The following is a 22,847-nucleotide window of genomic DNA, read 5'->3' as shown; positions in this document are numbered from 1 at the left end:
AGTGACATTCTCTTCATCAATCATCACTTTTGTTTTTCCTTTTGCAAATAATGAAAAATGTGCATTACTTGCACATGCAGTTTCTTTGTTGCAAAAGTCACGTTCATATAATGAAATTGCAAACTATAAAAAATACTTGAACACACTGAATAAATTACAATTTTAATTCAAAGATTATATAAAAGAAACTAAGAACCTTCAACTCATGGTATTAATTAATATGGAATAATGATCCAAAAGAACAAAAAATCGGAAACAGCCTGTAAAAGTAAAGAATATTAAAAATGATATATATCGACAAATAAGTAAAAAGAAATATGAATAGTAAAGAACTTCAGATTTGATTAGCTTGTTTGCAATAACGTTTTGTGCAACTATCAAGCCTGTCATGCATCTCGCAAGCCGATAGCAGAGAACTCATAGAAGGAAATGATCGCTGTGAATTCATTAGTGCCTAAAGGATGAAAATTTTGCTTTTATAGTCTCAATGTTTCATCGTGGAGGTGTTCCCACACTAATAGCTTTAGCTTATTGCGGTATCAAAGTTTATGCGAGAAGATAATGCTCTTGCCATTGTATGAAGGCTAAGAAATCTCATTGAACATACAAAAATTGTTCATTCCTGTTATTTCTGTTGATCTCCAAGTTTAGGCGGGAAGAGAAACATATTGCTATTATAACGAACTTTACAATCATTATTTCATCTAGAAAAAGTAGATATCAGGAAATAAAAACAAAAAGCACCCATGCCCTAATGGATAAGGCGCTTGACTTCTAATCAAGCGATTGTGGGTTCGAGTGCCACTGGGTGTGTTTTTAGTGTTTGACCTGTCGGTAAATATATATTTTTTTGTTTTCTTTTCAACTTTATTATAAAGTGAATTTATGATTCATAAGGACTTGTTATGCAACTGTCCTGGCATCCAAATTGGGTGCCGATCCAGGTTCGAAAGTATCTTCTTCGGGAAAGAGCAATGGCATGGAGGTTAACCAATCACGAGGGCCGAGGAATCGAAAACAACCATAGACCCCACCGTTGCACTTCAGTACATCATTCTGATTGATGAGTCTCACCATTCTGGGACAAGCAAGAGATTTTACAGGCACTGCAGAGCAAAAACAGCAGATGCTGGTTTGAGAATTACAGTCCTTAGGGGGTATGCGGCTCCCCAGGGTAGTTGGATCTCAAGCATGAATGATCGCACAGTCTTTTCCACTCATTTGTGCAAACTGTCATATGCATAACGGTGACTTGATCTCCAAGCATCATCCTTTCCCTGAATCTGGCTTCTAAAATTGTTTTGCAATGTGTTTCATGATTGCACAGGACTTGCTAGAAAAGAGGATTTCGCATACATCACATTTAATATGCCCTCACTGTAATTCTCTGAACAAACCGAAGCATTCAGAGGAGAATCCACTCATTTCTCCTGTTTCCGCTTTACATGCCACAGACTCTCCGTTATTGACTGAAACTAGTGAACGTGGGAATCACCCCAACTCCAGAAATAAAGGAGGAAACTGCAATAACTGCCCAATCTTAGTGAAGATCCATTTAGCTGAAGAACAAGGCTTTCGTGTGCTTGTGGATGCGAGTACTCGTTCAGGTAGTTTTCTTGCCATGAGTTACAGTTTTGATTCTGGCCTGATTATTGTTATACGCTTTTGGGGTTTAAATTTTGTTAACTATCTTTACCTTTACAGACTGTCTTTGTATTTTATTAATGTTTTCACTTTGAATTTGTTTCATATTCAATATTAATACTGTAAACTGCATGTGCAAGAATACTTGTTTTTTTAAAACTATATATCGTAATTAAAGCACTTTAACGTTAATAGACTTTGCACTACCAAATTTTAAAACCAGATAAAATGAAGCTTAACGCCAAATTAGTGATCTGATCAAAGAAAAAAAACAATGCTAAAAAGTATCAAGATGAGGAACTATTAGTCGAGGGAAGCTCATTCTCTGTCTCCACTGTCTATTTCAAGCAAACAAGTAGGAGATCAAAACTGTTTTTGAGTAGGAAACACTATGAGCTGCAAAAATCAAAACTTCTCTGGTTTCTTGATTCTTATCAAGCTGTTGTTGTTATTCTTGCTGATCTTTTATTCTGCAGTTCTCCATGCTTCAAGCTCTTGTCTAACTGAATGCGGAGGAGTCCAAATCCAATACCCTTTTGGAACCGGAAGTAGCTGCTACCTGGAGAAGGCTTACAACATCGACTGTCGTCGCAATACGTCAAGAAACCTCGTCCCTTTCCTCTCTATAAATGGCCAAGAAGTAGAAGTTGTGAATATCTCTCTTCCGTATGAAAATGGTATTTATGATTCTCTGTCATTCGCGTCAGTTCGTATCAGATTCCCGATCATATCAACAGGATGTTCAGCGGGAGGAAATGATTCAGTGGGATCAGATCTGAACTTGAAGGGTACCCCATTTTTCGTTCACGGTAAAAACAGACTTGTAGCGGCTGGTTGCAACAGCAAAGTGTTCTTGACACATATAAGCCCCAACATGGTGGGATGCGAGTTGAATTGCAGTTTGTCCACAGAGCCAAGTAGAGATAGCATCCCTTTTTTCAACACTGTAGGGTGCTCGAACACCAACGGTTGTACAGAGAACAGACAGGAAGAAACAGGATGCGATGGTAACGGATGTTGTCAGACGAGTCTACCTGACGAGCCTAGACAAGTTATTGGTATCAGAATAGAGAGCAAAGATGATGTAAGCTCAACGACAACGAGAGAAGACCCTTGTAGGGTTGCCTTCTTAACAGATGAACTGTACACTTTGGCGAATGCGATAGTGCCAAGAGAGTTATTTGCTAAGAGATATGCTACACTTAGCCTAGGATGGGTAATACAAACGAAGAATCATTGGTTCCTCAACTCCTTGGTCAGTAAACCTGAAAATTATTGTTATTACGATGGAAGCAACATTTCTGAGAGTAGTTATGCAAGTTGTGGATGCAACAGTGGTTACAACGGTAACCCATATGATTCGGTTGGATGCAGAGGTCAGTATAAGTTTCTTCCCTCTCTCTCTCTCTCTCTACTTGAATTATTTCTAGATGCTGTAATTATAAGATTTGATTATAAAATTGTGTGATATTTCGATCCTAGATGTTGATGAATGTAGCATCACACCCGACAATTGTATAGAAACAGCGAAATGTGAGAACTATCCTGGAGGCTATCGCTGCGTGGGCGACGGCAAGACTAAAGCAATAATTATAGGTAAGTAGTAGTATTTTCCCTCCAAATTGAACCGCAGCCTTAAAAAAACACTGATGATTAAACTATAATGTTCTTGTGCGAATTGGCAGGTGCGAGTACAGGTTTTGGAATCTTAGTCGTAGCTGGTGGAGTATGGTGGTTGAGAAAATTTATAATAAAGAGAAGGGTGACAAAGAGGCAGAAGAAGTTCTTCAAACGTAATGGAGGGCTACTGTTGCAACAAGAGCTAAGCACGAGAGAACAGAATGTTGAAACAACAAGGATATTCAGCTCAAGAGAGTTGGAGAAAGCCACCGAAAACTTCAGCGAAAACAGAGTTCTCGGACAGGGAGGTCAAGGCACTGTGTACAAAGGTATGCTTGTCGATGGTAGTACCGTTGCAGTGAAGAAATCCAAAGTTATAGATGAAGACAAACTACAAGAGTTCATCAACGAGGTGGTGATTCTCTCTCAGATCAACCATAGACACATAGTCAAACTATTGGGATGTTGTCTTGAGACAGAAGTTCCTATTTTAGTTTACGAATTTATCCTCAACGGAAACCTTTTCAAGCATATCCATGAAGAGTCTGATGATGATTACACTATGAACTGGGGAATGCGTCTACGCATAGCTGTGGACGTGGCAGGAGCTCTCTCTTATCTTCACTCTTCAACAAGTTCTCCGATTTATCACAGAGATGTCAAGTCAACAAACATACTACTAGACGAGAAGCACCGAGCCAAGGTGGCCGATTTTGGAACATCAAGGTCAGTTACAATAGATCAAACTCATTGGACAACAGTTGTTTCGGGTACGGTTGGTTATGTAGATCCAGAGTATTACCGGTCCAGCCAATACACAGACAAGAGTGATGTTTACAGCTCTGGAGTCGTACTAGCGGAACTTATTACTGGAGATAAGCCTGTCATAAAAGTACAAAGCACTCAAGAAATAATTAGCTTGGCAGAGCATTTCAGACTCGTCATGAAAGAAGAGAGGCTTTCTGATATTGTGGATGCTCGAATAAAAGATGCTTGCAAGCCGGATCAAGTAACTGCAGTGGCAAATCTGGCGGTGAAGTGTTTGAGCTCCAAAGGAAAGAAACGGCCAAATATGAGACAAGTTTTTATGGAGTTGGAGAGAATTTGTACTTCTCCAGAGGATTCACAGGTGCAGCAATTTCACATTGATGAAGAAGATGAAGAGGAGGAAGAAGAACTAGAAGAAGAAAGAAATTTTATAAACAAGGGGGATTCTTGGAGCGTTGGCGTGACTGCTCCAGCCTTTAGTATTGATACTTCACCTTCTTCAGATGCTGAACCACTGTTTTCTCGTTTGACATGGTGACTCAAACAGACTATAGTAATGGTGAATTAATTTGATATTCTTGTGAAAATGTACGAGTAGTAAGAGTGGTAAGACTGTAAGTTGTGGCTCTGAGTTTTCTCTTTAGATTTAAAACATTGTCTTTGTTTTATGTGTGTTTGAGGTTATGTATTTGTAATTTATGGTTGACATTTAGTTGTTTGTATTTGTTTCTTAACTGTGATAGCATACAATTTACTCGTTCAGGTTAAACCTTTTTTTCTCTCTCTTTAAATTGCTGATATTTGAGCTGACAACATTTTGATTCTGATCTGTTTCAACAAGATAGGGTCATCACTTTGTGGGTTTATTACATCTCATGAAATTTCTTTACCTTTACAGAATGTCTCTGTACTTTTGTTAATTTTGATCATCATATTCGCTTAATAGATTAGATACTATGAGGCCAGTTTCTTAGTTTCGTATATTATCTTTTAAATCTACTTTTTTAAATTCACAACTCAATGTTTTTTTGGAGTTTGCTAATTCATTATATGAACGTGACTTTTGCAACAAAGAAACTGTATGTGCAAGTGCATGTACATTTTTTATTACTTTTTTTTGAAAGATGACATTTTTTATTATTTGCAAAAGGAAAAACAAAAAGTGATGATCACCACTTTAAAGCTTAAAGCTTTTACACCATATTTTAAAAAAGAAAAAGAAGCTTCCCGCCATATTATTGATAGACCTTAAGCACGAAAAAGAATAAGATGTAGCAATAAAATATTCAAAGATAAAGGTGGCCATTAGTGGGAGGAAGTTTATCTTCAGCCTCCGCTGACCAAAGCTATTGAACAAAACTCAATATGATCAAAATCTGTTTTTGAGTTGAGAAACATGAGCTACAAATTTACAAATACGTAAGTTGCGAACACGAATCAATTCTAAAGAATAAGGTCAATAGAGATTTCATTTATTTGTAAACTTTGGTCTTTGTTTGACATAAAAATACAACACAACGATATTACACATCACTTCATGATGTCTTGTCAAGTATCCTTTGATCCTAAAGGCCAACCCAGTAGGAACGGCCATTGGTGTTGTGCATCGGCGATGGAGTAGGCGAAGACACTGACCATTCATACCAAACCTGAACCCGAACATGGGAGGATCAATAGTGGTTCTAAGTACTAAGAGAGGTTAATTGTGTATATTATGGTTTTAACATTTATTTTACCTTAGAGGAGCCACAACACCTCCAAAAGTGTACTTCTAATGGAGAATCAGGGTGGACCACGACAGGCTTCCTCAATGGGAAAAAGATTGGGAACCTGCCAAAAAGAGCATAATATTAGCAAGGGATTCAATACGAGAGAGCTGTTCATCTGTTCAATGTTCATATTTAAACCATTACCAGCTAAACATGTTTGGTGTTGCCGTTGTAGGCTCGATCCCTAGATGGACATCTTTATACAGAACGGAATCAAAATAGCCAGCTAATCCTGTTTTTGTTGAGTTTATGTATGATCACAGCACATTAGTTTCATATTAAGAAAAAAAGGAGATAATATTTTGACATGAAGAATCAATCTTTTACCATGTACCAAGGCTGAGCCAGAGTCGCTTGGTAAATTGAAATGAAGCTTTTTGTAGCGTTGGTTGTTGGTTTTTGTCGAGAAGTTTGGATGAGTAAATGTGAAAACCTAAGTGAGACCAAAACAAAACCCCTGAGATTAAGAGATCGACAAGACTTGCATATATGTATTCGAAGAGAATGCTATAAGCTATTAAGCGATCCTGAAGACACAGAAGGAGACTCACAGATTGGGAAGGAGCAAGTTTAGCTACACTGTGCAATTTGACTACATAAGCAGTTTCAAAGTGCGCAAGATCCTTATGAGCCTTAACCTGCCAATTAGTGTAAAAGTCTAAGCTGAACTGAAAATTCTTGTGAAAAAAGAGTACACAGCAGAAACCAGAAGGACCTACGTCATTGTAAAGCTTCGAAGCTGTTACAGGTTGTATGAAACTTGTATACCTACAATAGTAACACTGATTATTCAAGTTTGAGAAATAAAAGAAAGAGCAGATGTAATGTCCTTCAAGCTTAAAACTAAGCTAGCAGCTATTAGAGCATAGTTTTCTTATGGAAATTAGACTTAGCGAAGGAGTACACATACGAGGATGGTATTGAAATTCCATCTGGCTTCAGAAACCTTTGGACTCCATCAAGACACTCAGGAGAGAGTTCATTGTCTCCAAAAGAACCCAGCAGCTCGCTAACCTGAAGAACAGAGGCACACGAGAATAAGATGAACTGTATCTTTATACTGTGGGCGTCAGTAATATCTACCAAAATATATTTCAAACTGACCAATATATCAGCTTTCTCCGAAGCACTCCAAAAACGCATGTCGCAGGATATTATCGTCACAATGCCTTCCCACCCTTCCATCTTAACCAAATTCTGTCAGATAGGATCACAAGACTCTATGAGTTCATAAAAACCGATTTGCATGTACAAAAGAAACAACGTAATACTTGGCAATGTTTCAATTGAAACAGTTGCCGACAACTCACATGGAGCGTTACAACTGCATTAGGGTTCTTTTCGACAGCATAAACTTTAATCTTGCGACCAGTTTCTTCAGCTGCCTGGGAGAAGAAACCAATGACACAATTGATCCAAAAAATGAATTTTGAAGTTTCAGTTGTGATCACTGAATCGAAACTTTACCTGCAATGATGCCCTCACAAGGGGTCCTCTTCCTGCTCCCACAACCATCAAGACCTACAAACTATAACTTTAGTACTATTGAAGTAAGTAATTAATAAAGATACCAGATACAAAAATTTATAAATGAAAATGCCACATGTAACTTATGAAATCATAACATTGACAAGTGACATACAGTAGTTAACTCGGACGCTTTTTCATCAGGGACCCTGTCCACCAAGGCTTTAACAACTGCTCTTTGATACTAGCAACACAAACATGGAAAAAAGTTAGGCATGACATAAAATCCAACCGCAAACCGAAGCAGGAATAGAAGGGTAGTCCAGAAACAGAGGTGTTACAATTTAAGACGTGAAAGAAATAAACTAGCATACGCAACATACTTGGATGTATTTAGTAGAGTCTCTCTCAAACGTCTCATAGGTTTGGGCTTCCAGGTTATCCATCAGAGGCTGTATTCCAAAAAACAGTTGAAACTCTTTACAGTAAGAATAAAGCATTTTCATAGCAACATATTCTGATGGACAGACGGAAATAAATATTACTTATGAACATAGACTAACCTGCAGGGGTGCCTGCAAAAAATCCCTGTAGCCAAGCTGTAAAAGGAATAAAAGAACTGTCAGATTTGAGTTTGGTTCTGCCTGCTTGCAACTCTTGTGATTAAAAAAAACTTGAAATAACTGAGACAAAGGATCCAGCAAACGACCTCTATGCGCTCCTGTTCAGGAAGAGGTTCCATTTTCTGGAACAGATAAGCAACATAGTCCAAATATGACCGCAGGGGATGCCTCTGCGAACCTGAGAACCCAAAACATTTGGAAGCTTATCAAGAGACAACCCTATATACAAACTTACAACTTGATTCTTTCAAAAAAATGGAACGCTTTTGCTTATAGATGATGCCAATAAATAGAGCTACGGAAAAATTAAGTAAAAAGCCAGAGGTCAACAGCTAATTATTAGCGGACAAAAGAAAATACAGAAAATTTACCCTCAGTGTTAGAATCAGAAGCCTTTGGAAGATTATGAACAGGCTTTCCAGAAACTACAACCTGCAATTACAGGATTGGTGATAATGAATCCTAGGATGAGAGAATAGATATATCTTGTCTGAATCCAGAGGATTCTTATCACAGAGTGAAAGTACATAAAGAGCCAATCGTGACAGTTAAAATTAGTGCTCTACAAATAAAAAGACTAAGCGTTTTTATTACCTGGACAGTATGATCAAAAAATCCTGCTATTAGCTTTTGGTGGCGTTTTGACAAGCAAGGATAACCCCGTGCATTTGTTAGAAACGACTACAAACCAAAATTAAAAACATATTGTGAATTACAGGACTTCAAATCGAGTTTAAAATGATGTAGTAAATAGGTGAGGCACATACATCAGTGCTTAATATGGCTGCCCTGACAGACTCTCCCATCCAGCGTCCAAGTGAATTTTCAGAGGGTAGTGTACTCCTAGATAAGAGACATGATGTTATGTCAATGGAGTAAAAAAGAAATTAAGTACATATTAACAAAAACTAATCAAGAGTTTCTCTCAACTCACATAACATCAAGAGCAACAGACAGCTTACTGTCATGCTCACAGAGAAGACGAAACGAGTTCCACAGTTCCCAGGAATCAGTCTGCACAGAAGCGAGTAAATATTAAAGCCATCATGACAACAACATGAGCTACTAAGAACATTCATTTTTGTATTTATAGATTTGAAAGGCCTATAGACACAAGCAGCCATTAAATAATCTGAGAAGGCACAAAAGACAAAACAGTCCAAAGTTTGCATAAACATTGGTCCAACGACTCACCAGACCCTCTGATCCCATTGAATCACCATCAGACTTCACCAGCGGAACCCTTCAGCCATAACTTCAATGCAGAACGACATTTAAACAAAACAACAGAAGAAGAAGGAAAAAAAAAGGTTAGAGCTTGATTGACAATGCGCTTGTAAAGAAAAGGCTCATCTTTACTAAAATTGACCAAGTGTAAGAAACTCATAAACCACCTGCAAGTTAGTCAGGCCTTGTAAGATCTGGTTAACACATCTGGCATAATTGGCGCACGAGGTCCCTTTAGGAGTAGGAAGAAGGCACGCCTGCAACAAACAACAAGCAACACGCAATTTCTCTTCACGCACCATCAATCTAACCCAGGTATAGAATTTATGGACTCGTGAGCACCTGTAAGGAGAGATGTGTAGCCCACGCTATTTCTTGTTTCAACGTGGTTTCAGAATCCATTCGCAAGACCTCATCTTCAGAATCCACGAACTAATCTTCCCTAAAGAATGAGAGTTGAACCACTAATTGAATTAAACTTGGTTATTTGAAAACCAACACTATAGAAGATAGCGAGAAGCAGCACAGAGAAACATATACCAACAACATGGCTACTCCACTGAGAAGGTGACAAGACTAAGTCAGAGCCAGATACTGGAAGAGCCTGAGTTTCCGAACCGTTTCCTTCAACTAAGCTCGGTCTATACGAAGGGTTCATCTGAAAGGAAACTATTTTTTTAGAGACACGGAACTCTGAATCAATTAGACAAGGGAGTGATAAGAAACGAACCAGAGGAGCAAGGACATAGTCAAAGCCGCCGGTGGAGATGTGGAAGGAGAGAAGAGAAGGAACATCGGCGGAGAAATCAGTCTCAACGCCGCAGTACCTCGACTCACTCCTCTCCCATCCTCCTCTCTCTCCCAGCCGCATCTATCATCTTTCCCTCCCTCCGATTCTCTTGTTTTAAGATTTAGTTTTTATTTCTGATTGTATTTTTAGATACTCATTGTTTCTCCAGTGTCCCGGAACTTGTAATTTTTCGGATCTCGTGGGGTTGAATTATATATATACTAGTGGTTTTCCGGCGCTACGCGCCGGATTCGTATATTTTATTCTTAAATAAATTTACAATCTTAAGAAAATTTGTTCAAAAATATGAAGATGATTTTTTTTTTGAAAGAAAATGATTTTTTTTCCGATCCATCTATTTGATAGTAATTATCGACTGTAGTGTATTATTTTGTTTTGAAGTTACTTATTTTCATTTTTCATATGTGTTATGTTTTTTTTGGTGACTTGTGTTTGTGTCTGGGAAGGAAATGCCACATGGGTTACCGTCGAAGAAAATATACCAGATTCAAAAACGAAGAAGTTGAAGGTTAGAGAGGGTCGAACAGTTACGAACTTAGGGATTGAGCAAAGGTATGATCTAATTGCTCCCTATCTTCCTGAACTTAGTTACTTACAACAACTTTGATATATATATACATGTATGTGTGTGTGTGTGTTTGGCAGTGATGAGACGGAGTTTAAAGAAACAGAGCTTGGTACACTGATTTGTAATAGAAATCCGTAAGTGGTAGAGGGTTTGTTTGATATATAGCAGAAATCCGTAAATGATATTCTTTTTTTCATCTCTCATGGTCAGATCTTTCACCTTGTTGAATTTTCTTCTCGGAGTTCAGAAAACCATTGAAGATGTCTTCTATTCAGTTAACAAGGTTAGTCTAACTTTTTGATATGGATCTACTATAAATCTATAATTGGCCTCTAATCATTTTTTTTTTTATCGAGCCAGGAAAGGAGTATCACATTATGGTTCTATTGCAAGGATGATCCATGCACCCAAAAGTGTGCCCAAGTGTTCAACGATTTAAAAGACCAGAATCCTCGTAGCAGTCTCAGGGTAAGGAAAACTTAAGTTTTTTTTTTGTTGTTTTGGTTCACCTTTGAGTCATTTGGCGTCTTTTGTGTGGTTCAGATTGTGCCTATATCGCCACCCAAATTTAAAGAGGCAAAGATGATTGAAAATAATCCCGCAATCATCATCACGGTAAGATGACCTTTCCATGTTAATATACTTTAGGTAGTAAGATGTGCATTTTGATGGAATATTGTCTTTTGATGACAGTTCAAGGCGAAAGCAATCTTCACTGACACGAACTCCTTGGTGCGCGGCCAAAAGTCGAAAGCAATCTCCAAGACGAACTCCTTGGTGCGCGACCAAGAGTGGACAATGGAATGGAAAGAGGAGGAACTAAAGTGGAAGCTAGTCCATGTGTCTGAATTTTAAACTTTTGTAACAAGGTTAACGTCGTAGATCTCACCAATACTCTTGATTGGTCCGGGAAACACTCCTTAGCAATAGCAATTTTGGATAAGAGCAAGTTATTACTTCTTAGTCGTGGAAACTATCAACCACTGGTGATACATGATCTCCATTATGAATCTATTTTTTTCTTCTCTTTTTTTTCATATGTTTGGGCAAAAAAACCGAACCGAACCGATCAAACCGAACCAACCGAACCGAAACCGGTTCAAACCGAACCAAAGTCTATTATCAAACAGTTAGGTTTAAGATTTTTCCAACCCGAACCAACCGAACCGAACCACGTTGAACCGAACCAAACTAAACCGAACCCATAACCAATGTGCATATTAGCAATATACAATATACTAAAATCCTAAGACTAAAATCATTGTTAAGGATTTTTTTTTACTTTAGTTAATTTTTGTTTGATTGTGTTCTTATAAACATTTTGTAGTTTGTTAAGGTTTTTGTTTCAGTTTTACATTATATTTAGTTTACATAGTTTATTTTGTAGAGATATTATTAACGATGTTTTTTTTAATTTTCTATTTATTATAGTTAATTTTGATTTGATTGTGCTTTTATAAATGTTTTGTGTTTCTAAAAGTTTTTTCGGTTTTATATTGGATTTAGTCAACATAATTTAGTTTTTTACAGTCGTCAACACGATGATTTTATGAATATGCGTTTGTAAACCGAACCGAATTCAAACCGAAATGAGTTCAAACTGAACCGAAATCGATCCAAACCGAACTAACTATGGTTTACTTTGGTTGGATAAATCATTGAACCGAATTAACCGAACCGAACCAAACCCGAACCGCCGATAAAATAACCGAAGTGTCCACCCCTATGTTTACGAACCATCGTAATTTAACCTCTTCTGCAATTTATAATTTACTAATGTTGTGGTAGCTATCTATATTTAATGAATTTTATTTAGTTAATGATCTTGATTATCGTTTTGTCTGGATTCGAATGTAGTAAGCTTTTATATGCATAGCTAGCTATATGGTTTGTGGTGAATAAATGAGGAAACTGTATCAAAATGTGATTTGATCTTTATTATTATAACGATCTTGATTACACACTTTTGAATAGAGACTCTCAAGGCTTGGTCATGATCTTTGTCTGAACAGAGACAGGGATTCTAACATCATGAACACCATCAGTCCAAGTCAAGCTTCCAAAAAAGTAACCAGTGTTGACTTTATGCCTCGTTTTAACCCTCACCTTGAAAGAGAGCACCTCTCCAGAGCCAAACACGAGTGTGGTCGGGTAGACAGTGAGAGTAATACCGAGAGGAGACTCGATCACAGCTTTGTAGACTGAATTGTTTGGTCCAGCGTTGGTTAAACTTCTCGTGAGAGTGACTTCTTGATCAAGATTTGGGATCGTGATGGAAGGTAAGTTGATATCGAGAATCGATGATGCCCCAGGAGATGATGGACAGGTAGTCTTTTTACCGAGGACACGAGTGATAGATGTGTCGTTGTAACCAGCTGAGCACATGTAACTGATGTAATCTTTGATCCCCATATCGTAGACAAGTCCAGGGTCTGCGGCGCTCTCAGGGTTTACGAGACCTCCTCCATAGTCAAATGGATCTGCGATCTTCTTGTTTGATCCTTCAGCCAAGATAGGTTCTCCAGACTTACTTGTCGTCCACGCTTCAAAAAAAAAAAGATAAGATTAGTCAAAAGACATGAGTTGGTGACATAAGAAGAAGATGAAGAAAGAACCTGTTGTGACCAAAGCTGATCTAATAGCAGCAGGAGACCAATCAGGGTGTAGACATTTGAGGAGAGCTGTGATTCCAGACACAACAGGAGTCGACATTGATGTCCCTGAAAGTAGTCCAAATCCGTTATGGCTCTCAGGATCAAGAGGACTTAGTGCCGCGAGTATGTTCACACCAGAAGCTGCTATGTCAGGCTTACATAGTAAAAACACTAAAGTGTGATTAGTTATATGTATCATAAGGTTTCGACTATATATATACACAATGGCTTTAGTTATAAACCTTGAGAATGGCTGGTGAGACAGGGTTAGGACCTCTAGATGAGAACGCAACAACCTTTGCAGCTTCAGGGGGACCGGTTAACGTCGTAGCCGCGCTGATTCTCACAGTGGGTGATCTGTGGTTTTGACATCAGATCAGTGATTGTTTTGTAAGAAAAGAGAGACTTGTTAAAAATAAACAGAATTTATATGGTTTCAAGACAGAGGACCTGGTTGTGCGGATGTACTGCAAAATGTCGACTCCTTGCTCGTAACTTGTTAAAATGTAGGGATAAGATTCATCAGGAACGTTTTGAGCTAAGATGACTGCTGCTATACCTTCCTTTGAGACGTCTTTATCGAAAACAAGAAGTGTTTTTCCCTTCACATTAGTTATGTTGCCGCCACTGCGTAAATCGAAGAAAGCTAAACCGGTTGTTAATATCAGGTCCAGTGAACAAAGATTCACTCTAATTAACCACAACAAGACAACAACAAGTTAAGTTTTGATTTTTTTTTTTTTTTTTGAAAATTTGAACTAGTTTTGAGTAGTAACGTACGTAGTAGGTTTGGTTATTGCCAAGAGTGATCTTTGTAGGAAAAGACCGGTCAAGAGTAGTTGCAGCAACGGTCAAGAACCAAGGAGCAACGTTCGTAATAAGCTGAGCACCAGGACCTTTGTTTCCAGCCGCAGCCACAACCGGAATCCCTCTAGCCACCGCGTGAAAAGTCGCTACAAAATCAACTTGATCGACCTCAGAACCCTCAGGGATATCCCCTCCTATAGAAACCGACAGAACATCAACACCATCGTGTATAGCATCATCATAAGCCTTCCACATATCAGCGCTTGAGCATCCGAATATGGTCCAGCACACCTTGTAAGAAGCTATACGAGCCCGAGGAGCACCACCTCGGACCATACCTGAGAAGGAAGGAAACAAACTAACGTCTCTTAAGAACGGTACCTTGACTCTCAAGCTATTCTTTTTTTGTGCACACTAGGGTTAGGCAATATAACATTATTCTTTTTTTTTTTTGAATGATATCATTTACCTAGAGCTAGACCATTGAAGCTCGCGTTTGTAACGAAGGATCCACCAGCTATTGTGGCTGTATGTGTGCCGTGACCCTCTGCATCTCTGTTGGATTTGAAGTCTCTAGCCATGAATTTGAGATTTCCTAGCTCAGCCATTAGGCCCTTTATGTAGTACTTAGCTCCTATAGGCTTCTTGTTGCAATGAGTCGTGGCGTTGAAGTCTTTTCCTGATTTACATTTTCCTCTCCAACGCTTAGGTATTGGTCCAAAGCCTTGATCGTTGAATACCTCTGACTCTGGCCATATTCCTATGTATATATACATGAACATGATGTGAGACAAGTAGACATATTATATAGAGAAGAGAGTGTAGAGAGCGAGACCTGTGTCCAAGAGGCCGATGATAGCTTCACTGCCCATGTTGGTCTCTTTTGAGAAGACCTTTCACAGATGATGGTGATGAAAACGAAGATGAACCTTGAGATTGAGAGAGGCCAAGGAGATCCCAAGTTCTTGTGGTTTTCAGTTTTAGAATCCGGTTTGGTATCACATGGACCACTGATGGATGCTCTGTGTATATATATATATATATATATATATATATATATATATACAAGATTCCGGTTTAGATTACTGGAAGAGGCTAATGTGATCACAAGTTTCCGGTTCAAAGCTCAAACATATATAATTTATCTTAGATGTGAGTTTTGTTGAGTACCTGAGATTTTCTTTGCTTGGGAAGATGTAAGAAATGCAGCGAAACCAGAGAATCCATGCTGATAGCTGTAGATCATTGAGTTATGTGCGTCTTCTTTGCTGTATATAACATGAGGGATAAGAAAACAGAGTCAAGATGAGTTTCTTGGGTTACAAGAAAGAAATGTAAGATATTATCAACTTATTAAGATTTGATGAACCGGTTCAATATGTACATGTATAATGTCCGTACCATCTATAGAGACATGATCATTTGGAGATGATTAAAAGTACCTTTCATGCAGAGATTCAAGCATTTGATGATGAGTAGCTGTGACGAGTTCGGGATCATCATGTTCTCTTTCTCCAAGGTAAACTATATAAACCTATTTAACCCGTCAAGAAAAAACATCTAGAAAAGTTAAAATCAGTAAACTCTTAGCGGTTTTGAAAATATACATTGCGTTACATACCTTGCTGTTATTTTCTGTGGCTCTTGCAGATGCAAGAAATAGGACCAAAGAAAATGAGAATAGAAGCACAAGTCTGTGACTTTGTAAAGAGTTCTCCATTTTGTTCTGAAGCGAGAAGTGTGTGTGGCATAGATAAGCTCTATGGTTATTAAATAGAATGAGTGATAATTCATGGTGAAAAACTAGAGGTGGAGTTTTAGGTTAGACTCAAAATCGGTTTGGTTCGGTTTTGATCTTGGTTATGTTTGGGTTTGTCTCTTCTTGTATGGGTTATTACCCCCACAAAAGAAGCTTTAGTCTTCTTTCTTTAAATCCTCACTTTTGTTACAAGGATTATCAACGTGTCATTTGTTAAAATTGTTTACTTGCTAGAAATACCTATATTATTTATTCACCTAATGTTCTATAAGAGGATATCAATCATATGAATCATGTCTTAAACTATGGTTAGGATTCCTAGCTTAGGAAGATGTTAGACAATGAGTCATGGAGGTCCATGACTGACACAATTAGTTAGAGACAATTATGTCTTGATAGAGACCTCTAAACCAATATATTGGATCATAGTGGAGGAATCGATTCCAACTTTTGCATTTATGGGAATAATAAGTTGACAGAAAGAAGAGTGAGTTACCAGTGAGTGTGTATAACAAACAATATGATAAAAATGTTTTGTGGTAAATTTCTATTGACATCTATGTTCTTAATTACATTCAATTTGTTTTATTCTCTTGTCTGCCATTCAGATCCAACTAATCTAATAATGTCATTGAAACTTGTCAATGAATCACTGTCTGTGTTACGTATACAGATACTTTTTAGTTTGAAAATTTATGCCAAGATATATTTAAATTGTGATGTTATCGGGTGTACTGATCTAATATAAAGACTTGATTGTGTGTTTTCACACATATTTAGATCGACTGAACATGAAAATTCGATAAATAAGATTGGCAAACATTTACGATTGTATAATTGTATTAGCGAGTAAAAAACCCCACTTCGCTTCAAACCTTGAAAGCCTTCACACATACGAGTGGGGAAAGAAAAGGCGAACGTCTGCTCATGCATGGTGATTTTCTTCAAGGTTTCACCGTCTCATCGCTGTGTCGGAATGAGTTGTCACCTAACCATTTGTCACTAATGTAAGAGCACCTTTATATTTCAAGTTCTAAAATAAGGCAAGAATCATGGAACGATCTCAACAAAAACGATGCTGCTTACTCTTTCAGTTTTACAATTCAGGCTTTTAGACTTAAAATTTGTGCAAACAAGTGTTTTTTTATTTATTTCAGGTAACATAGCATTTAGAATCCATAACATTTATAGGTTTTTATAAACTCAAAGATGTTGACAGAAAAAAAACTCAAAGATATCTTCGATGCATCTGCCTTCCTCCTTCAGCTTATGTAAAGCTAAAACACATTCTCAGGAGAATGAATCACTCTCTCACACACACACGTGCAGATTCCAGAGTTCTTCCATGAATTGAAAAGCTTTCTCAAAATTTGAAATCTTTTTTCTTCTTTCCTTCCTTATCACGCTTCCTTTTCTTCGAATTCTGTTACACCATTCCACCAAGTTAAGAAAAAGTTAATCACCACATCCATAGTGTTATAGCAGTATATATATCGGAAGTCATTTAATTACCTCTGCGACCATGTCACTGAAGTCCTCTGGCTTATTGCGAAGTTTCTCCTCTTCTCTCGCCTCCTCATACCTTCCAAAATCAAAATGTAGGTAAAGTTAAGAACAGTATTCTTTACTTATGAAGTCACATGTGTAGATAATACAATCATGTTACTACTACTTACTTGGCAGGTAAAACATTCTCCAAGGCTTCCAGCTCTTCTGGCTGTAAGCTGACGTCCACACGATCTGTCTTTTGTCCTTTAAGCAAATCAACCTGTTCAAAAATAGACACAATTGCATAAATTTACGACTCCTCATATACCAAAACTTCAGAGACACTACAATAACTTAATGTCTATACCTAATACCGGCTCAAAACAACACATAAACTTAGGAGACGAATACTAAACTAACACACAACCTCTGAATAAATATAAATGGATGGATAAAAAACCAGTTTTCCTGACCAAACAATCCAAAAATATCAAAAACTATCTAAATTTTTTAGCCTCATTTCCAACTAACCATGAATTGCTTCAATCATGTATCTGGAAATTAGGTGGTGCCCACCGTGTACTATCTACCAATTCTTTAATGAACAAATTTTGGTAATTTAAGCATAGAATGCTTACCCTTTTAGCTCCCGGCTTGTCCTGAGTACCAGTTTTAATGACGTATGTGTGTGTGGTTCCCAGCACTGTTCCAGGAGCAACACTCTCTCCCTTCTCTTCAAGTACCTTCAGAAATAAAAAGAACCAACCACAAGAGTTAGTTTTGTAATTTCGCTTCACATCAAAATAAGAGAATACTTCCACTAGGCACTAGGTGGAAGACAAAGTGAAGATGCATTGATAAAAAAAATTTAGGTTCACTACCTGATATAGAGCCCTATCGGGTTCCTTTCTCTGTTCCTTACGAAGCTCAATTGCATCCGGTGTTTCAATGCCAGTTGGAGTGCTGAAAAGGGGGAAAACAATTCAGTTTCATGTGTTATATGATAAGCAAACAAAGACAAATACACGTCGTCGCTAAAAGGTAAAATAATACCTTGACAGTGTATCGACCGATTCCATGCCGTCTTCTAGTTCTTCTTCATCCATCTCCTCTTCTTGTTCTTCCTCCTCCTCTTCCTCTTCTTCTTCTTCTTCCTCCTCCAAATCACCCCAGTGCTTACTCTTATCAATAGGCTCATCCTATTATCATGACAAAGGAACAATAAGCTTATGTATTCCTTCCACGTAGAATAATATAAAATTCTAAACAAAACATAGGAAAGAGAGAACACTCACCTCATAATTGGGCTGATCTTGTTGCTGGACGCCAAAGACATCTCCATACAATGGACGTCCAAACTGCATATAACACAAACAATGGGAAGCAACAAAAATGTGTTAGTGAATGGCACGGAAAATTAACTGAAAGAAGGATATAGATAACTATACTTCATCAACTGGAGGTTTCCCCCAGCCACCAGCATGATAACTAAAGCTAGCTCCATGCGGAATAGGAGCATTAAGACCAGGAATTTTCAGATGTGGGTAAGAAGGGGGAGGACCATATCGCTGTTATAGAAGGATTTTTTTTAGTAAACAATTCCATTTCAATCAGAATAATGATCAATAATCATGAAAACAGTCATAATAAATTCACCTGCATATTGATTAGCCATGGGGGGGAAGCACCTTCAGCCATACCAAGAGCTTCTTTCAAGTCATGTGACAATGTTCCTGGTTTCGTTTCCCTCAGTTTAACCTATTTTCAAATTATTGCAATTAGATTCAGGTACACAAAGCAATTAAACCCAGTGTAATAAATGATAAAGATGTAAAACATGTCACAAAGTACCTCAAATTCTTTCCCTTCCAAAATACAAATCCCCAAGCGCTGTCAGCTTCGGCTTTGTTTGGTATTTGAAGAATGCATCATGGAGAACCTGCGAAAGGAAGGTATTATTTCCACTTATCAGTTAAAGAACAGACATCAACAAATGCACACTACAGAGAAAAATTACAGAGGGAAACCTGGTAGTCAATGTCCATTTTTCCCATCTTTGGTTGCATACGCTCCCGTTGCTTTTGCTTCAACTTTTTACCATCTTCTTTCTCAATGTAAGCCTACACAAGAACAACAAAGTACTTAGCTCTGACTAGTAGAAGCTATTTAGGACTTAAACACATAAAACTGAAAAAGAACCATTTTGATTTGAAAATATCTTATGTTAACAAGAACGAATGAAAGTATAAGATTGACAAGAAAGATAGTTCCTCAAAAGCACAGAAAAAAAAAATGACAATTTGCATCCAGAAATCTAGTAGAATGAGTAAAAAAAGAGAGACCATTGCGTAGAGAAAGCTTAAGTTTAGTACAAAAATTTGAAGAAGGGAAAGTAAATGTGAAACATTAAGATTTTCAAAATTTTATAATGAAAGCATTAGTTCTAAACCAAAACACCTCACCTACAGAAGGGAATATGTGCAGGTCAACAAAAATCAAAATAATGGAGTTCATAGTCCAAAAGAAGATACCTGTCTAATTTTCTGAATGCCGGTGGCAGCAATGAAATCAGGAAGATGGAATGGCAGCTTCTCTATACCACGCTTTCCCTGCAAAAATTAATACCCCGCTGAGATACCATCAACATAAGAAAGAGAGAGCAAGCAACACAATAGCCTAACCGCAAAGAAACATGACTGAATTCTATGAGTAATACATAACCAGATGCATCGAAAAGCAAGATCACTAGAATGCATACAAAACCGGATACATCTAAATGATACATAAAACACTTTTCCTCAGAGACGTATCAAACATCTTCAAAGACTAAGCACCAAATAATTCATGCATAGAAGGAACAAAAAAAAGAGCCCTCTCCAGTACACCTACAAGTCCAGGCTCCAAGGTTTATCACAGACGTTCTCCTGCAAGAGGCACATATATTGGTATAAGGAAACTTAATTGGCATGATGATTTCTATCCCTACTGCTATAATTCTCCTACGTGACACACCCACAAATGACAGAAACATAATAATTAGCTACAGCACCATTACTAGAAATATTACAAACCTCTTGGCACAGGAACTGTATTCCGGTACGACTTCAAAAACACCAACAACTTAGGGTCTGCTGAAGTAGCATCCCAGACCTAAAAACATTAAAAATTGAAGTTAGAAATAAAATAAAACATCAAAACATATTATAGAGAGCTACACAACGAGAAAAGGAATTTCTCCATAGAAAGATGTGGGACGGGATGAAACTGAGACAAAGCATTACTACTTCAAATTTATAGATTGTAGATCAATTACGGTATGGCAGACAAAAAAAAAACCCACTGACGCATCATATCAACATTCTTAACCTATAGTTCAATGGTGAAAACAGAAAATACGAATGCAAAGTATGGAACTCATGAGTAACGCTAAGGAAAATTTGAGATGTTACTCAGAGTGAGAGACAAAGGGCACTAGAGATTTATAATGCATGCGAAAGGCTAACAAAACGAGCACTATGCGGGTACTAACAACAGCAACAAGAAAACATGGGAAAAAGCTTCAACTATCCATATCTGGAACTCATAGAAAAATATAAATGCATCCTTACCTCAACGACATCAGGCCTAGCCGATACCTGCTTCAGCTCAGCAATCTTCATACTCCGTCCAAGCTGAAAAAAAAAAGAAAAAAGAAATTTCACGACTTTAGGAATCTATAAACATGTAGTAAACCGAGCTAAGAACAAAGAAGGACCTAGAGTAAGCACTATCCTATCGAATGGAAGTAATGCAAAACTAAGAGATAATAATTAGTTTTCAGAATATAACCTTCTTCTGCTTATTAGAGATTCCCTTCTCTTTTTGATCATTGCCTTGATCTTCCTCGTCTGCCTCAGAATCTGAGTTAACCTTCTTTTTCACATCTTTGTTCTCCTCAGACTCTGTCCTTCTTAGCGTCGTCCTAAGTCAACCAAAACAGTATCATTAAGCATTAACGAACTTCCTAACTCACGCCAAAGAGCCAAACGAAAAAAAAAAGTATTACACCTCAGAGGCAACAGGCTCTCGAAAGCTGAACTTCTCAAAAATCTCCTTAAAGTCGTCGCTGAAACCATCTCCAAATTCGGCTTGTTCTGGAACATACTCTATCACAATCTGCTCAGAATCCTATGAGGAAACAAAGATCATCACACATCACTAACCAAATAAAATCAATCGCAAACCCTAGAAAAATCTCCAATCGCATTGATAGAGTGCGAGAATCAGAACACAAAGCTTACCTGTTGCTGTGGATCTGCGTTCTCCTTTGAATCAGAAGCGTCGGCGTGGGATGCTGCTTTTCTGTTCTTCTTCTGCTTCCGCCTGCGGCGGCGACGGTCGCTCTCACGAGATTTCTTAGAGGAAGCGGTAATATTACCGTTGGAAGCATCTCCGTTAGGAAGGTCGATGTTGCCGTGTGCGGCGGTTGCTGTTTCGGCGGTCATATTTGCTGTTTCTGCCAAGAGAGAGAGAGAGAGAGCAGGAGAAGAATAGATGACGATGGGTGAGACTGATATTTATATTCGATTCTGTATTTGGGTCGTTGGTACAATTTGGTTGATTGGTATGTCTGTCTCGGTTCATTGAATAATCGATTTGGGTCGAAACTAGTAATTTGAAGAAGTAATTTAAGGAAACTGATGGGCCGCCAGGCCTGATTCATCTTATTTGTTAACCGATTTATACAAAAGCATGTTTATTTGTTAACTAATCAAACTAGAGTTTTGCCCCGCACGGGTGTGCGGATGTTATTTTTTTTGCGTAGATATCGAATATTAATTGTACAATCTAATTTTTTTTTGTTTTGTCCTCCTTTTATTAACTTCAAAAACAGAAATTTGGTGTTTATTGATCAATATCACATTAGAGTTTCTCACTTTAGAATATTTATTTTATGTCTCTTACTGATACTACTATTTTTAAATTCAGTTTCAAAATTCTTTTGCCATATTTACATATTTAAACTACTCAATTGAAAAGAAAATGATTTTAGATAAAATATAATAGATGCCAAAACCATAGAAGAAAGATGTATCACAATGTTGTTTCTAAATTATTTGTTTGTATTTGTCATGTCTTCATTTTCTTTCATCTCCAAATTCCATATGATTCGAAAATAAAATGATTGATTTTTTTTTTAAATTGTTAATAATAACATGTCTGTTTATTACTTTGGTTGAATGAAAATATTAAAGACACATTTCTAAATATTTTGATAAACATTTAACATTTTTAATTCGTATTCGAATCAATATTTTGGAAAACATACATTTCAAACCGACTCATAGTATAAAAATCAGAAAAATCACCCCCAAAATTAAAATAAGTATTATTTACCAAAAATAAGATCTTGGAAAACATATCTTACAACATAACTTTGTCGCAGATTTTTGTTTTTATGATTTATATTTGTTTAGGAAATGAAAGATTTCAATCCTTTATGTTAGCTAAAATATTAGGTAACATGGTGCAACACATAGGATATTTTAAGGAAACAATATTTTATTATGTATTTTGTAGTTTTATTTATTAAAATTATTTATGATTAAGAGTAAAAAAAGGAATGGCATTCACTTGTAATTTTTTAGGAAAAGTCTGGGTTA

General features: G+C 37.3%; 4 protein-coding genes and 1 pseudogene across 4 annotated transcripts; 2 read left to right on the top strand and 3 right to left on the bottom strand.

The window, feature by feature from the left end:
* The first annotated feature begins 1,893 nt into the window (after nucleotides 1-1,893).
* On the top strand, nucleotides 1,894-4,789 carry LOC130500721 (wall-associated receptor kinase-like 17). The gene is made up of 3 exons (XM_056995678.1): nucleotides 1,894-3,020; nucleotides 3,127-3,240; nucleotides 3,330-4,789. Exons 1-3 carry the CDS (start codon nucleotides 2,036-2,038, stop codon nucleotides 4,568-4,570), a joined length of 2,340 nt encoding a protein of 779 aa, XP_056851658.1. The 5' UTR covers nucleotides 1,894-2,035; the 3' UTR covers nucleotides 4,571-4,789.
* A 607-nt stretch (nucleotides 4,790-5,396) lies between these two features.
* On the bottom strand, nucleotides 5,397-10,077 carry LOC108831826 (protein arginine N-methyltransferase 1.5). Its single transcript, XM_018605334.2, has 23 exons — nucleotides 9,849-10,077; nucleotides 9,645-9,776; nucleotides 9,461-9,550; nucleotides 9,275-9,375; nucleotides 9,086-9,134; nucleotides 8,826-8,905; nucleotides 8,659-8,734; nucleotides 8,486-8,572; nucleotides 8,263-8,323; nucleotides 7,978-8,069; nucleotides 7,832-7,867; nucleotides 7,652-7,720; nucleotides 7,444-7,512; nucleotides 7,269-7,322; nucleotides 7,112-7,186; nucleotides 6,906-6,998; nucleotides 6,712-6,815; nucleotides 6,521-6,569; nucleotides 6,353-6,439; nucleotides 6,129-6,234; nucleotides 5,946-6,033; nucleotides 5,769-5,862; nucleotides 5,397-5,681 (listed from the first exon to the last, which is right to left on the bottom strand). The coding sequence occupies exons 1-23, from the start codon at nucleotides 9,987-9,989 to the stop codon at nucleotides 5,598-5,600; spliced, it is 1,917 nt and encodes a 638-aa protein (XP_018460836.1). The 5' UTR covers nucleotides 9,990-10,077; the 3' UTR covers nucleotides 5,397-5,597.
* Nucleotides 10,078-10,134: 57 nt separating this feature from the next.
* Nucleotides 10,135-11,352, top strand: LOC130500724 (uncharacterized). The gene is made up of 6 exons (XM_056995688.1): nucleotides 10,135-10,481; nucleotides 10,575-10,631; nucleotides 10,708-10,780; nucleotides 10,858-10,965; nucleotides 11,041-11,112; nucleotides 11,191-11,352. Exons 1-6 carry the CDS (start codon nucleotides 10,339-10,341, stop codon nucleotides 11,350-11,352), a joined length of 615 nt encoding a protein of 204 aa, XP_056851668.1. The 5' UTR covers nucleotides 10,135-10,338.
* Nucleotides 11,353-12,477: 1,125 nt separating this feature from the next.
* LOC108831827 (subtilisin-like protease SBT3.15) lies at nucleotides 12,478-15,678 on the bottom strand. Its single transcript, XM_056995687.1, has 11 exons — nucleotides 15,580-15,678; nucleotides 15,401-15,492; nucleotides 15,129-15,226; nucleotides 14,888-14,980; nucleotides 14,794-14,838; nucleotides 14,428-14,718; nucleotides 13,932-14,296; nucleotides 13,602-13,870; nucleotides 13,394-13,508; nucleotides 13,113-13,305; nucleotides 12,478-13,040 (listed from the first exon to the last, which is right to left on the bottom strand). Exons 1-11 carry the CDS (start codon nucleotides 15,676-15,678, stop codon nucleotides 12,478-12,480), a joined length of 2,223 nt encoding a protein of 740 aa, XP_056851667.1.
* Nucleotides 15,679-16,840: 1,162 nt separating this feature from the next.
* LOC108831823 (uncharacterized) lies at nucleotides 16,841-21,736 on the bottom strand (annotated as a pseudogene).
* Nucleotides 21,737-22,847: the final 1,111 nt, after the last annotated feature.

Source organism: Raphanus sativus, unplaced genomic scaffold (genome assembly GCF_000801105.2).
Source record: "Raphanus sativus cultivar WK10039 unplaced genomic scaffold, ASM80110v3 Scaffold0021, whole genome shotgun sequence".
Taxonomy (NCBI): Eukaryota; Viridiplantae; Streptophyta; class Magnoliopsida; order Brassicales; family Brassicaceae; genus Raphanus; species Raphanus sativus.
Note: the sequence above shows the minus strand (reverse complement) of the source record. Positions and strands in the feature narration are given on the sequence as shown.

Excerpts from the sequence above, each read along its gene's own strand:
- LOC130500724 (XM_056995688.1), top strand. The coding sequence starts at position 10,339 with ATGTTTTTTTTGGTGACTTGTGTTTGTGTCTGGGAAGGAAATGCCACA. Across the intron at positions 10,781-10,857 it reads TCTTCTATTCAGTTAACAAG|GAAAGGAGTATCACATTATG; the intron begins GTTAGTCTAACT and ends TTATCGAGCCAG. Across the intron at positions 10,966-11,040 it reads ATCCTCGTAGCAGTCTCAGG|ATTGTGCCTATATCGCCACC; the intron begins GTAAGGAAAACT and ends TGTGTGGTTCAG.
- LOC108831826 (XM_018605334.2), bottom strand. The coding sequence starts at position 9,989 with ATGCGGCTGGGAGAGAGAGGAGGATGGGAGAGGAGTGAGTCGAGGTAC. Across the intron at positions 9,551-9,644 it reads TTGTTGGTATATGTTTCTCT|TTCGTGGATTCTGAAGATGA; the intron begins GTGCTGCTTCTC and ends AGGGAAGATTAG. Across the intron at positions 8,573-8,658 it reads CAGCCATATTAAGCACTGAT|TCGTTTCTAACAAATGCACG; the intron begins GTATGTGCCTCA and ends TTTGGTTTGTAG.
- LOC108831827 (XM_056995687.1), bottom strand. The coding sequence starts at position 15,678 with ATGGAGAACTCTTTACAAAGTCACAGACTTGTGCTTCTATTCTCATTT. Across the intron at positions 15,493-15,579 it reads CCACAGAAAATAACAGCAAG|GTTTATATAGTTTACCTTGG; the intron begins GTATGTAACGCA and ends CGGGTTAAATAG. Across the intron at positions 13,041-13,112 it reads ATCAGCTTTGGTCACAACAG|CGTGGACGACAAGTAAGTCT; the intron begins GTTCTTTCTTCA and ends TTTTTTTTGAAG.
- LOC130500721 (XM_056995678.1), top strand. The coding sequence starts at position 2,036 with ATGAGCTGCAAAAATCAAAACTTCTCTGGTTTCTTGATTCTTATCAAG. Across the intron at positions 3,021-3,126 it reads TGATTCGGTTGGATGCAGAG|ATGTTGATGAATGTAGCATC; the intron begins GTCAGTATAAGT and ends TTTCGATCCTAG. Across the intron at positions 3,241-3,329 it reads GACTAAAGCAATAATTATAG|GTGCGAGTACAGGTTTTGGA; the intron begins GTAAGTAGTAGT and ends GCGAATTGGCAG.